We start from the raw sequence: 16046 nt of genomic DNA, 5'->3' as shown, positions 1-16046 counted from the left end.
GTCTTGCAGACATTTAATAAATAATCCCTGCTTCTAGTCCTTCTTTCCTTTCTTTGTATGGGTAACACATGCATGTTTATCAGAATCATAGCCTAACGTCTACTTTTCATGAAACTGGCTAAGTAAAAAGTGTTATAACCGTGCCAAATCTCCTCTATGGCACAAGCTAAGCTGTTAAACTCTCAGTCAGCATAATATATATGAGGAACTTGTTATTGAGGATTGAAGTGTGGAAATAGTTTAGAAGATGACTGAGAGGGGGGGAAACATGTACATTAAACTTCCAGCAGTGTAGAATGAAAATGAAATCATTACAGAATGTTGTGGACAACAACAACAGATCAGGGACAAAAATGATAACATTTAAATATTTTTTGAGTTTGTAATCATGATTATAGGCATTAAGGTTATCACAAGAAGAATACTAACTCTGTTAATATAGATACATTCCCCGCTCCACTCCTTTCTGCTATAATACAATACCCTCGACTACTATTGGCACCCTTGGTAAATATGAGCAAAGAAGGCCGTGAAAAATTCTTTATTGTTTAACCTTTTGATCTTTTGTTTAAAAAAAATCACAAAAATTCTCTGCTCTCATGGATATCAAACAATTACAAACAAAACACATGTTTATATAAAAAATATCTTTGTTAAATATACGTGTGCAACAATTATTGGCACCCTTTTAGTCAATACTTTGTGCTACTTCCTTTTGCCAAGATAACACCTATGAGTCTTCTCCTATAATGCCTGATGAGGTTGGAGAATACATGGTAAGGGATCTGAGACCATTTGTCCATACAGAATCTCTCTAGATCCTTCACATTTCGAGGTCCACGCTGGTGGAGTCTCCTCTTCAATTCACCCCACAGGTTTTCTATGGGTTTCAAGTCATTGGACTGGGATGGCCATGGCAGGACCTTGATTTTGTGGTCAGTAAACTATTTTTGCATTGATTTTGATGTATGTTTGGATCATTATCCTGCTGGATCCAACCACAGGCCATTTTAAGTTTCAAGATCCAAAGACAGCCCATTTTAAGCTTTCTGGCAGAGGTAGTCAGGTTTTCATTTAATATCTGTTGATATTTGATAGAGTCCATGATTCCATTATGCCATGTGTCCTAACAAAATGTCCAGGTCCTCTGGCAAAAAAACAGCCCAAAAATATTAAAGAGCCACCACCATATTTAACCTTGGTCATGAGGTACTTTTCCATATGGCTACCTCTCTGTGTGCGCCAAAACCGTCTCTGGTGTTTGTTGTCAAAAAGCTTTATTTTGGTTTCATCTGACCATAGAACCTGATCCCATTTGAAGTTCCAGTAGTGTCTGGCAAACTGAAGATGCTTGAGTTTGTTTTTGGACGAGAGTAGAGGTTTTTTTTTTGTTTGTTTGTTTGTTTGTTTGTTTGTTTTAAACCCTTCCAAACAACTTGTGGTGATGTTGGTGACTTCAAATTGCAATTTTGACACAACTAAGTTCTGCAATTCTCCAGCTGTGATCCTTGGAGATTTTTTGGCCACTTGAACCATCCTCTTCATGTATAACTCCCGATCTAAGGAAATGCTATAAAACAATTCCTTGTATAATGTTGTCTGCAGGTACTCTTTAAGGGTTTGCAAACTTTTTTGTAGTCAGGGTTCCCTTTAACAGTAAAATAAATTCCACAGACCCCTTCAGTAAAGATTTATTTCCTGAACCTTTTAAAGGTCTGGAAACCCCATTAATTTTTACAAACTACACCTTTAAGGCTGCATTCTGTGATTTTGTTTAAACCAATATCCTTGTCTTTCATAGTGTAACAATGTACTGTTTTACAGGTACTCTTATGTTTAATGTCTCAGTATTAACCCCTGTGTAATGTTTTTACTGTTTAATGTTTAATCAACCTCAGTACTGTACATATCATTAAAACCAAGGGAAATTCCACTTCTGCCATGTGTACGCAATGGTTTTGATAACAGTAAATGGACATTAACCTTGCCATAAACATGTTATCTGAGTAGCTTAGAGGAACCTTCATATGCCAGTCATACTCTTTGTATGTCTTGCTTAGTAGCTACTTCACATGTTCACTTGTATCTAGAGATGTATGGATGATCGCACCGGTTTCAAATCACAGCATTCTCCCACTACAGAAATTCATGAGCTTAGCAGCATGGGATAAAGTACACTGAGTCAGCAGCGGTGAAAGTATTTAAGGGCTGGGTGCATCAGACAAACTTACAGATGAACTTCCTGAAATAAGAGAGAAGACTCCTACTATCCCCTAAGAGATTCTGAGTTAAGGTAAAGTGTTTTTACTTTGTATCTATAACTTCCAATCACTTATTTGATAATGTCAAAAAGTGGAATGCTAATTTGTATTTATTCATGAAGAGATTGCAGGTTTGATCTACAATCATGATAATTAGATGATAGGTTAAAAAGACTTTTATATTACTCCATAGCTATTTTATCTTTCATGTATTCTATATTCATTACACATAAAGTGAAATATTTCAAGCCTTTTTTTGTTTTAATCTTGATGATTATAGCTTACAGTTCATGGTAATCAAAAATCCAGTACACCACTACTGACCCTAAAGCACAAGAAAAGGCGAGATAAAATAGCCGTCAGTCAGAGACTACTTATATCTTAAAAACTTGAATAAAACATAATCTGACATAATAAGACATAATCTGCTTATCAATTGCATTTTGTAAAATGAGACAAAATGAGGGTATAAAATGAGAGCTTGAGTTCATGTTTATGCTTATAAGTCTGCAAATATGTGTGGATCCACCCATGTGGGGTGGTCTGATGCACACATACACATACAAATTTTTAGACCGCTTTTTTTTTGGTACAAACTTTGATATAGATTTTTAAAAATTTTATGACTTCTACATGATCGAGTCAGTACAAAAACATTTTAGATTCCCAAACATTAGTTTTCTAGCACAAAATTAAATGTTACAGAAAAATGTTTGTATGTCATTAAAGAAAGCACTATATTACGTAAGAGACACTTTTCAGACAAAAAATACAATGAAAGTGTCACGGTTTCCCATTTAAGCAGCGCGTGGGAGAGCATGTGCGCGAGCACCTGCTTTTCCCTTGTTGACAATCGTGACATTTCGACTCCTGCATTTGTTTATGTTTCTGTTATGTCTCCTGTCATTTCTGTCATTGGCAGGGATTTCACGTGTGGCTGAATCACCCTCAGCTGTGAGCATTTACGACACTGGTCGTGTCCGCATATATACCGCGCGCTTCCCAGCACACAACGCGGAATATTATAGTAGAATAGGAAAGAAACTACCATAGTCATAGTCATAGTCATAGTCCTGGTTCGATTCATAGTCATAGTCATAGTCCTGGTTCGATTCATAGTCATAGTCATGGTTCGATTCATAGTCATGTTTCGGTTCGTTAGTTTAGTTCACGCTGGTTTCTCCGCTACCAGTTCCGCGCTATTGTTCATGTTTCTTGTTTTGTTTCTCGACCCTGTATTTCCGTGACCGCGACCTTGATTCCTGCCTCGCCCCTTTATGCCTGTTTGCCGATCGCCTGAACTTTGCATGTTTGTGGATTACTGTTTGGATTTACCTGCCTGCGTGTATGTCCATAAAACTGTTCATACTGCCCTTGCACGCGTCCATATGTCCGTTACGTCACGAAACGTGACAGAAGGCTGCTGGGTTTTGCTGCAAAAATTAGAAGCAAATGCAGCAGTCTCCAGAAGATCTGTGGCTGGTTCTGCAAGATGCTCAATAAAACTTACAGCTCCTTATACAGTTCCTTATAAAACTGCACAATTGTATCAGAGACTACTATTTTTATTTTTATTTTTTTGTCACACCAGATACTGACGTTTTCATTTACTGCTGCTTACTGCTCTTTATGGTATTTTTTAAAATGTAGAAACATTTAATTTCTACAGCATTTCTTTGCATGTGCCTAAAACTTTTGCACAGTACTGTATATATAACAATCACTAAAGATCCAGAAATTAAGATTCCACATTCTGAAGGTTGTAGTAGTGGGGCATATGGCTCACTAGAAGTTAAATATTAGCCTACATTATATTGCATTACATTACATTTACAGTAGTAAATTAGATTTCTATAAATAATTATTAATTATATACTTTTTTAATTGAGTGATTATGTATAAACTCATTGTTACTCATTGTTGCTACATAGAACCCAGGGTTAGTCTTAACAACAACAACAACAACAACAACAACAACAGCAGCAAAATGATTTTGAAATCTAATGTTTTTACTGTTATTTTGTTCTGTAAACAAGTTTTTAAAAAAAGAAAAAGTAATAATCAAAATTCAATAACTTGTTTACTGTAGGAGTTACAAAGTAAACGCAAATACATTATGATACAGTCTACTAACTACAACAAACAGATTTGAAAAATTCAGTTTTTAATTTTTTTATTTAAAAATGTGAAAATGTAAAAATAATCAAAAGTCAATAACATTTTGTTGGTAGCAGTTACACTTGAGAATTATAATAATAAAACTAATCCAAAAAGCAGTTTGAAGAGTGGCTGGGTGAATATATATTTTTTTATTATATGAAAAATGAATGCTATGATTGTGCATTTGGCTTCACATTTCTAACTTCTAGAGTCAAAAAGCTACTGAATTTTGATTACAACAACAATAAAGTAAAATAAAAAAAATTAGACTGTGCTTTTTAAAATCTTTTTGCTGTACTTGGTAACAATAATGCACAGTATCATAGTGCGTTTACTTTTGTGTAACTCCTACAATCAAAAAGTTTTGAAAAAAAAAATTCTTAAAAAAATGTAAAATAAATGTTTAAAATTTAAATCAAATTTTTTATTACAGCACTTCTGTAAGACTTGTTGTAATATTGCACTTGTAGTAAGTCTTACAACCCACTGTACTGACTCCATACTGTATCCTAACAGTACAAGACGTTAGATATTATGTGAAGTAGATGACTATAATCTAGGTTAAAAAAAAAAAAGTAGGTTGATTTAGGTTTTTATGAGATTTACAGTTCAATTTGTTATAACATTTTATTTCCGGTAAGTAATCTAAAATCTTTAGACATCTGTTCTTAGTTTTCTTAGTTTTCAAATTCCACTTCTGTTGCACCTCTAACCACTGGAGCTGGGGAGATGACTTGAATACCTCTTTATGCGCTTGCTCACATAGACAGGACACCCTCCACAGTACCGCTGGGCGATATGACAAAAATATCACATCACAACACTATGAAAACATTTGCACGACGCACAATATGTAATACGTTATATAATTTAGATAACAAACTGCCAGTAAAACAGGAGTGCTGCATTAAAACCCATTAAAATTCAGTTTGATGATACTTTTATTTAAATTCCAGGACAGAAAAGGGGGAATGTTTTTACTGACAATTTTAAAGGTTAAGTAAAAAAAAAATTATATCAAATCAGCTACTTCCATTCAATTCCACTTCGTTTGTAATTAATAAAAAATAAAAAATAAAAATATCACAATACCAACAATATCTCAGAAAAGTGTATTTTGACAAAATTTATCATGATGTTGATATTATATTGTTATATTACCCAGCCCTATTCCACAATGTCACACAATTTGTGGAAGGTCTTGGCATGTATGTGCATGTGCACAAGTAGGTATTCAGGTGTTTCTCTCCACATTTATTCTAGTGGTTAGAACCAACATAGAGCTCCCAATTGGAGCAACAGAAACACGTTTGCCCGGTTGTCTGGAGATCACAGCTATCCATGGCTGGAAGTCCAAAATTGGCTGTGCTCATTGTTTAGTTGAAAATGATCTTGCTTTTTTTTTTACTTGAAAGAAAGGTCTTTAGTACACAGCTGGAAATGTTTTAGCATTGCTCTAATTTTAAATTAATGCAACATTCATCTAAATAATATCTTATTTTCTCTTCTTTGCTTTATAGATGAAACCCCAAGTTATAATCTTTATTTACTTAGGAGGACTCATATTACACTTCGTGAAATGTTACAGCAGTGGCAATTTTGACGCTTATCCAGCTATATGTCAGACAATGGAAGTTGTTCACAGCACCTATCTACCTCAGAACACTGAACCACCTTTTAAAGTTATCCCAGATATGATCAGAGTTAATTCTTCAGATGTGGGAAAATCCTTTAATGGTGGGTGTCTTTTTCTTTCTTTTACTGCCAATTAATGGTTCTTAGCTTTAAGGCCTATCCTGGCATTTCAAGGTTTACCAAATATATATATTGTTTTCATTACTCCTCCTAAAAGTTTGGTACCATTATCCTTAAACTTAAAATAATTGCAACTATGTGTCACAAAAGCTATGAAAAGGACATTGATATTTATAACTGTTTGCAAATGACACCCTAACAAAGTGCTGATGGAAAGTCAGCCTATATCACAGCAAATGTGGTAGCTAGGTAGATTTAAGACCACACCTTAAAATTCAACAATATTTGCTGTGTCATTACACTGCTGTGTGAACTAATATTCTCATAACATCTCCCTCCCAAAAAGAAAATGTCCATCACAGAATCACCAAGTGAAACTAAATGAAAAGGATGAATTCATAACTTCCAAATCCATCACAAAGTCACCCTTTCATCACCACTTGCGACTTTATTGCTTTTTGAAATCAGTCTGGCATTTATCCTAGCTGTGAGACATTTCTACGTTCATATTTCCATCATATTAATCAACATGTGTCCTCATGTGCAAGGTTTCAGTGGATAATAACAACTAAATAGACATATACAAGTATAGTACAGAATTAAAGAACACATTGTATGGCCATCACACCCAATTACAAAATTGTTTCAGTATACTGCATATGTGACATGAAAGGAAAAACACTTAAAGCTGCATTTTGTGCATGATAATTGGGAACATAAACAAAGATAATGACTTGTGTGACCTGTGCAGTACCAGGACCACACATTAGAACATCATCTCTTATCTTATATATTTTTTAAAACCAATTATCTTATTTTTATCTAAAGTAACACTGAAAGCTGATGGCTATGAATCATTCCGTGGTTTTTTGTTGAAAGCACAAAAACCAGACAAAACAACACCTCAGGGGATTTTTTCTTTGGTGGATACAAGCTTAAGCAGACTTCAGACATGTAATGGTATGAAGGTGAGTGTCTTCTTTCTCAATTTTCCACTAGCTTAACCAACCAAAACAAGAGCAGGATGTAATGACATGACTATTCTTAAAATTCTTATACTACAATAGTGGTCCCAAAACTTTATTGGGCTTCAAAATACAAGGAAGCCCTTCAATTAATAAATTGTGAGATTATTGTAATAATAATAATAATTTATATTTGTTCAATCATGTGCCCACTACTACAGGTATGACATGATCATAACCGTCCAAATCTGTTTCCATTGTAAATTTTTTAAAAGAAAATATGTATTTGCCTGTTCAATTTAAGTGTAATTATGTGTCACTTTATTATAAATTGAGAAATAAAGCATAGCTGAATAGGTGTAGTTGAAGAATAATATGGCTATTTAAAATGCTTTTTATGTCTTTCTTTAACCAGGATACAGCTGTAACGCAAACAGATAACCAAAAAAAGGCTGAAATAAAGGTCAAATGGAATGTTTCTGAAACCGGAGATTATTTTTTCAGGTTATTTCTCTATTTATTTGTAAACACGATGCAATAGACAGGTGAACAAATTATGGATTACAAATTATGGAGTCATGATTACTGTCATTTATGTGCTCTTTCAGGGCTACATTCGTTCAGACATATGAAAAATTCTGGATCCATAAAGAAATCTCTTCTTCAATCACGACACCATCCTTTACAACAGACCTTGTAACATCAGACCCTGTAACATCAGACCTTGTAACACCAGGCCCAGTAACACCAGACCCTGTAACACCAGACCCTGTAACACCAGGCCCAGTAACACCAGACCCTGTAACACCAGACCCTGTAACAACAACCACCATAACAATATCAACATCAACAAAATTATCCTCAGGTGTGTTAATACAAGTCAATACCACAACACATATCACTGGTACCTCTGCAGCTGTATTTATACACAATTACCGGATTGCATTATTCTTGCTAGATACTAGTCACTAGTTACAGTCCTGTGACTGCAACAATATAAAATAAAATGGATGATCAATCAAAAAGACACAATATAGCTGAAGACTTTTCAAGCAGCTGTGTTTGACATATTATTTTGCAAATACATTCAATGAGAAATCATTGATTGGCTTATCTATACTTGTGAGAGTCTTCCTATTCTTGTTTTAGGAATTTTAACCCACTCATCCTTGCAGAAAGATTTCTTAGATATTCTTGGGCTGATCTACACACAGATTTTCAAGTCAGGGGACTGTTAGAGAATTTCCTAAAGCTTTTATTGGAGTAGTTCAGGGTGAATTTTGAGGTTTGTTTTGGGTTATTGTCCTGTTGTAGAAGCCAGTCTCTCTTCAGCTTCAGTTTCTTGACTGTGCCACAAATTGTTTCTAGAATTTCCTACACGTTTACTGGAATCCATTCTTCCATCTACCTGCACAATGTTCTCTATGCCATTGGCTGCCACATGAATTAAATGCTAGCACAAGGGCGTAATGAGTAAATTAAGTTCTGAGACTGTAGACGTTTGCACATGCAACAATTACTCTTATAATTTTTCTATTTTAGATGCTCATCAAATATAAAGTAATTGTGCTTTAATATTTGCAGATTTTTTTTTTTTTAATTGTTTGCTGTAGAGATTGTGTTTTCACTTCTTTTCACTTCAAAAATCAATAAAATATCTAATTTAGCTGGGGTGCTCAAAAACATTTGCAGCTGTAAGGTAAACCTTAATAGTACTTATGGTCTTATAGTTCTGTTATGTACATTGCATTACTTTCCAAAACTTTGAATAATCCCATCTCTAATTTCTTGCTTATATAGTCACCAAAACTGATCCACCGCACAAATATTTGGTAAGTAGCTCATATTTCATTTATTTGAATTAGACCAGCAGATTTTGCTAAATTATTATTTATGTGCTTGTTTAATTACAAATATGTTTGTTTTCACTCATATTGCTTTGGTTTTATCTGTTTTGCTTGTGCATGTCCAGCAAAGAAAGCATGTGGTAAAATCAGCTATATGTGGAGTCACTTTTGTGATGCTTAAAATCATCCCTGATTCTTACATGTAAATATTGATGCACATTTATCAGACAACAACAACAACAACAATAATAATGATGATAATAATAATAATAATAATAATAATAATAATAATAATAATAATAATAATAATAATAGGGGGCACTGTGGCTTAGCACGTTCGCCTCACACCTCCAGAGTTGGAGGTTCATTTCCCGCCACAGCCCTGTGTGTGCAGAGTTTGCATGTTCTCCCCGTGCTTCGGGGGTTTCTTCCAGGTACTCCAGTTTCCTCCCCCAGTCCAAAGACATGCATTGTAGGCTGATTGGAATGTCTAAAATGTCTGTAGTGTATGAATGGGTGTGTGAATATGTGTGTGATTATGCCCTGCGATGGATTGGCACACCATCCAGGCTGTACCACACCTTGTGTGCCATGCCCCCTGGGATGGGCTCCAGGCTCCTCCAACCCAGTAAGGCTAAGCGGTATAGAAAATGGATGGATGTATTATAATGATAATAATGTGTGTGTGTGCGTGTGTGTGTGAGGACCCATACAGCAGAATATATTACGTCATATTCTGGAAATTATATTTCTTAAACTTGTATGTTACAAATGAAACCACCAACTGAAATGTGTTAAATTGTCACCAAATATTACAGGTTTACTCCCTCCAAGCTTTAGACTCTAGTCCCAGATTGTCCCCTCCTTTTGTCCCTCCAGGCCTATGCACCAAAAATTTGTCCAGTGGTAGGTGGCACAGAGTGTTTTTATCAAACTCTAGCAATAATATTCGAGCCAGACAAACTGCAGTCTTGCTGTAAGGGGCACTGTCTCATTAAGAGCCCCTACTATTTACAACCATAGTGAGCAGAAAAGCATCTCAGAATGCACAACACATGGAATCTTGAGATGGATTATCAGAAGAATATATCAGGCTCCACATCTGTCACTGAAGAACAGGAATCTAAGATTTTGACTGTCTATTCAGTGAGCCCGTGTCCTCTGTATCCCTAGATTCCTGTTCTTGCACTGCTGCTGTTATTGTGCTGCTGCCACATGATTAGCTGATTGCAAAGAATCCGTAATAATTGCAAGAATCCCAAAGTGTACGTACACATATTCCTGATAAAGTGGACTGCTGTTTATATACTGATAAAGTATATAAACAGCAGCATGTGGGAAACACAAACCCAGCCAAGTCTTTGGGTTCTGGGGTAGTGTGGTTATATTAAAAGCTGGAATTGACAGAATTATGCATTAATAGAGCTAATTGTGGCGGCTTAGCAGTTAAGATTTTGAATGACAGATTAGAAGGTTGTGTGTTCCAATCCCAGCACCACCAAACAGCCATGACCCTTCAGCTCAGTTGTACCCTGCATTGAGGAAATATACTGGATTATGTGTTATACTATAGTAAGGTATTATAGCACTTTACTGTAAATACATTTTACAGCTTTTTACTGTAACTCAGTTTGCCAGTGTAGTTTAAAAAGAGAAGAAAATTAATTTAGGGAAGAAGATAATGTAGGGAATCACATCTGCAATAAGATGTTGACACATTGGTCAATATTAAGAGTAGGTGGGACATACAGCTTTTTCCCCTTATTGTTTCTTGGAACTCAGAAGGAAGCATGAAGCTAAGCAGGACAGCTAGGCTAGTGAACATTAATTTCAATGTTTGAATTGATATCAGCCTTCAGTGGTGAAATGGTACACCAAAAGCATGCTTTTGCATTAACGATGTCCGTATTTATTTATGTGTATTTATGGTTTTTCTTGGTTAATACTCTGTCTCTCTCTCTGTATCTTAGGTTGAATCATCGCTAACTCTACATTTGCTCAGTTATCTTTGTCTTGCTGTGTGTGGTCCTTTCCTAGCGAAAGCCTGTGTATGTGTTTGGACAAAGGTAAGATTTGTAATATAATCTAATATAATACAATATAATATAATATAATATAATATAATATAATATAATATAATATAATATAATATAATATAATATAATATTTTTATTATTACATGCAAAATTATTCTTTTGCATGCATAGAAATTCAAAAACCTCTTTTTACAGGTGACATCATTTCTGTCTTTGGCATTTTCATTGGCTGCTTTCATCCTCTTACTGATAGACAACAAACAAGTAAGAATATTTTTTCTTAAATTTATTCCAGCTAGTTCTAGGTGTCAGACTGGTATATTCTTTCAGCTCCATTTTCCCAATCTCCTATTAATCTGCCATATCCAGCAACAATAGAAAATTAAATCCTATGCTCTTTCCATCTGTGCATTTGTCTCTGTGTGTGTGTGTGTGTGTGTGTGTGTGTGTGTGTGTGTGTGTGTGTGTGTGTGTGTGTGTGTGTGTGTGTGTGTGTGTGTGTGTGTGTGTGTGTGTGTGAATCTGTACGTGTATAGGTTGAGGCTGAAATTCTGGCAGGAGTAGCAGCAGGCCTCAACTTGTGTCAAACCATTCTAATATTCTTTCTCTGTGGACCGTGCCATGAATTGTGAGTGTTTCCTTAAATTGTTTCAGAGTGACACTGATAGTTTATACACACAAAAAGTTGCAAAAAACAAAATGTTAGGGCAGTCAAAATTGGTCTTTTGTCTCTGGCTTTATTTCCTCTGTATATTTAAGCAAAGAAAGATATTTTTGTTACTCATTTCAGAAGAAAGATTTTCTACTGGGGGCTCAGATTGGTTGCATTCATAAACGTTTGTTTTACAAGTAAGAACGTCTTTTTTTGTTTCTTGCCTTACAGAAATTCATAGCCAGCACAATTATCATACTATATATAACTTGGTCTTTAACTTTTATTTATTTATTTATTTATTTATTTTTTAACCACAATCCAGAGAAGATGTTCTTTTTCATGATCAGTCTCTTTATCTTCTGCCCTTCCTGGTATTCTTACAGCTCTGATTTTCTTGCTTTTTATAGTTGCTACAATATATGTTGGTCTTGTGGAGCACTGCTCCAAACCACGCCGCTTCTGGCCCGTCATATTGATGGGAGTTTATTTAGCATGCCAATTGCTGTCATGTCCCTTTTTTATATATGGGGAACTAAAAGAAAAGCAGCAACGACAAACTACATCAAGCAATCAGAATTGCAGGGTAAGATTAACTTTTAACTTACCATTCCAAAAAAACACTGTAGTCTCTGTGAAGTTAGATAACAATCTGTGAACTTTTATGGTTTGTTAGACAAAAGCATGAAGATTTTTGTTAACTATACCTTACCATATTAGCACTAATTTCTTTACACTTAGCCTTCTGCCATTAAATAAAACATGTTTATGGTGTTCTTTTTGCTTTTTTGTTTGATACAGGTTTCTTGCTGGTGTACGTGTTTGGTCATTTTTACTGGGATGAATTTAGCATTTACTGTAGCACTGGTATTAGGAATATTTTTATCATTGTATGTTTGATACCTAAAGAAACAAAAGCCTTGATATTTTCATTATGTGATGATGCTTTACTTATATTTAACTTTTCTACATCAATAATTTCAAGCAGTCCATGTAATATGTATATACTGTATGTTGGCTTTCTGATATTTGGTTCTGAATGTTTCTTTTCACTACGTATATCATATATTCCTGTAACCAATGCTTATGATCAATGTAGAATTTGTATTTGTAGAGAAATGTCTATATTTATTGTGAAAAGAGGGAACCTACAATCCCCTCTGAAATTATTGAAATGGCAAAGCCAATTTTATACACTGAAGATAATTTTATACACCAATATAATTTCCTGATATGTACATCTAGATGTGTTAAACAATTTAAGCACCTTTAATATTGGAACATGTGACTGATAGGAGTTTCTTCTTGCCCATATGTGTCCTGTTAAATTGATTGTTAAAACAGTTAATAGCTCTTAATGTCTACTCTTGGTTTGATCCCTGGGTTTTTCCTGTGAAGACCGCATTTGTTGTTAAAAAGTATAAACCAACATGAAGACAAGAGAGCTGTCTATGGGAGAAAAGAAAGCCATTTTGAAACTGTGAAAAGAGGAAAAAATCTATCAGAGCCATTTCAGAAGCATTGGGTATAGCCAATATAGCAATTTGGAGTGTCCTGAAAATGAAAAAAATATCACTGATGTACAGTGTAACAACCAGAGATCAAACAGTTTGCCAAGGAAAACAGCAGCAGTTGTTGAGAGAATAATTGTGAGAACTGTAAAGAAGAACCCCAAAACAGCAGTCAGTGACATCACAAACAACCTCCACAGGGCAGAAGTGACGGTAGCACAATCCACCGTTTGAAGAAGACTTTGAGAGCAGAAATATAGAGGCCATACCAGAAGATGCAAACCACTCATCAGCAGTAAGAATCGGAAAGCCAGATTGGAATTTGCAAAGAAATACAGAGATGAGTCACAAATGTTAACCTCAACCAAAGTGATGGAAAGGCCAAAGTATGGAGAAAGAAAGGTTCTGCTCATGCTCCAAAACATACAAGCTCATCTGTCAAACATGGCGGAGGTAGTGTCATGGCTTGGGCTTGCATGGCTACTTCTGGTACAGACCCACTAATATTTATTGATGATGTAACTCATGATGGAAGCAGCAGAATGAATTCAGAAGTTTACAGGAACATTTTGTCTGCCAATTTGTAGAGCAATGCATCCAATCTAATTTGGAGGAACTTCATCAGGCAGTGACAATGACCCAAAACACACTGCCAACTCCACAAAGTACTTTATCAAGGGGAAAAAGTGAAAGGTTTTATACTGGACAACTCAATCACCAGAACATAACCCAATTGAGCATACATTTGACCTCCTGAAGAGGACACTGAAAGGAGAAACCCCCCCAAAACAAATAACAACTGAAAGAAGCTGGGGTAAAAGCCTGGAAAAGCATCACACAAGAAGAATGCAACAGTTTGGTGATGTCAGTGGGTCGCCAACTTGATGCAGTTAATGCAAGCAAGGGATATGCAACCAAATATTAAGTATTATTTACTTTACTTTAAATATGTTTGAATTGATCTGTTCCAATACTGTAGCTCACTTAAAAAATGGGTGGCCTGCAATCAAAGGTGGCATTTTCTATGTTGTTTAGCACATCTATTTGTAAATATTATGACATACAACCTGAAATTCTGATCTATTGTCTCATATTCATCTGCTGATCTCAAACCCAAATGCCTTTAGTGTATAGATTGGCCTTGCCTTTCCAATACTTTTGGAGGGGACTGTAAATCCCTTAGCATTCACAACCATTTGTCCAGTAAACTGGAGAGGCTTCACCAATTTTTAATTGTGTTGGTGTCATTAGGGAAGTTTAAACAGATAACAGCAAACACTCCTGACATCTAATTTATGAGGATGGCCTTAAATAATATTTGACATGAGCCTTTCTTTTAAAAACTCTTATCAACAAAGCGTGATAACATTTTATTGATCCTGACCAAATTACACTGTTCTCTGCACTCAGTCATGTTGATGCATGATATTTACAGTTCACTTCACTCTCAGCAAATGTACAATAGTGCACTTCAGATAACTTGTACAGAGCATACATTAGTCATTGGGTGTGACCATATTCCTGATTCCCATTCCTCTCATGTGATATTTCTCTTTCAGCTGGGATGATATTAGTTTGTTCTGCAATAATGTCACACTGCATAATTTTATTGTGCAGGACATAAAAATGTATTTCTTCAATACACTGGTTTCAAAATGATCAGCAGCCCTACAATTAATATATTGTGATCTCTGCCCTGTCTTCCTGTAATGTTTAACAAGGTTTGAGAAACTTGTAGAAGGAATCTTTATTCAGCTTTATTTTAAGCTTCTTTACAGTTTTTTTCATGTGGAATTTCCTCTTCAAGTCAGACCACAGTATTTCAATAGATTTTACATCTGGAGACTGAGATGATTTTGTTTCTTTAAAAATTTACATTGATTTGAAAGAATACTTGTTCATCGTTTTTGTGAAAGTGGCCACGTCACCTCTATCTATAGCCTAGTCTAGACTTCCTGGCAGAGGTAACAAGGTTTTGGGCTGAAATACCATAGTAGTACTCATGATGGCAAGCAACAGTCTTCACAAGAGCCCCTGAACCACCAACCACAAAAAAACCACAAGACTTCAGTCATCCACCGCCATATTTTACACTGGGATATCAGGTGCTTCTTCTTGTATGCTATCCCCTTTAGTCTCCAAACACGCTAATAATGTTTATGACCAAAGTGTTTAATGAGATGTATATTAATAATTTTGGCACATATTTGTGAGAGAACATGCTATTGTTAATAAAACTAACTCAACTGAGTTTTTTTTCTTTTTATTTGAATTATTGTGTAATGGGCACTGCACTGCATAAACGACGTATCTTATCTTATGTCTTTCGGAAGTAATTGGTATTACGGGTCCTTTGGTTAAATTTTTAACATCCAGATCCAGTAGGTTTATTGCACATACAATCAGATTTTGATTGTATGTGCAACAAACCTACAACCTCAGATTTTTAGCAATCATTGTACAACTGCACAATCCCAATGGTACTCTCTTAGAAAGTCAGTAAAATATCTTAAATCACAAATAAGTGAATATTTCTTTAATTGTTACAGTGCTGTATGTCTCACTTGAGTTATTCCTTGTTTGATATATAATGTATGTGATGTAGGATGTCCGCCATGCTTTCACAGCACCAAACTACCTGCATTCTGCTGTTTAAGATCGAGAGCATAAGGACCATTATTGTTTTTGTAACTTACATTAAATTAGCATTTACGTTGATTTGTATTTCTCAAAGGACTGATTGCCATGGACAAGAAATCGAACACATACAGTATCCCTGCGCTGAAAAATTGCCCATTGACTCAAACTCTTATAACAGAACTTATAGTAGAAGTCTTAAGGCAGTTTTTAGGACAACAC

The 16046-nt window shown here is 35.2% G+C and overlaps 1 protein-coding gene across 2 annotated transcripts; it reads left to right on the top strand.

Annotated features, from left to right (window-relative positions):
- The first annotated feature begins 1945 nt into the window (after positions 1-1945).
- Positions 1946-15437, top strand: LOC108266038 (uncharacterized). 2 transcript variants are annotated; one of them, XM_017468984.3, is made up of 12 exons: positions 1946-2293; positions 5942-6158; positions 7056-7144; positions 7557-7645; positions 7750-8006; positions 8942-8973; positions 10959-11054; positions 11220-11288; positions 11561-11652; positions 11815-11873; positions 12087-12262; positions 12478-15437. In XM_017468984.3, the coding sequence occupies exons 2-12, from the start codon at positions 5942-5944 to the stop codon at positions 12574-12576; spliced, it is 1275 nt and encodes a 424-aa protein (XP_017324473.1). In that variant the 5' UTR covers positions 1946-2293; the 3' UTR covers positions 12577-15437. The 2 variants fall into 2 exon arrangements, with proteins under 2 accessions (XP_017324473.1, XP_017324472.1); XM_017468983.3 differs by having other exon boundaries at positions 1948-2293; positions 7005-7144.
- Positions 15438-16046: the final 609 nt, after the last annotated feature.

This window comes from Ictalurus punctatus, chromosome 5, assembly GCF_001660625.3.
Source record: "Ictalurus punctatus breed USDA103 chromosome 5, Coco_2.0, whole genome shotgun sequence".
Lineage (NCBI taxonomy): Eukaryota > Metazoa > Chordata > Actinopteri > Siluriformes > Ictaluridae > Ictalurus > Ictalurus punctatus.
Note: the sequence above shows the minus strand (reverse complement) of the source record. Positions and strands in the feature narration are given on the sequence as shown.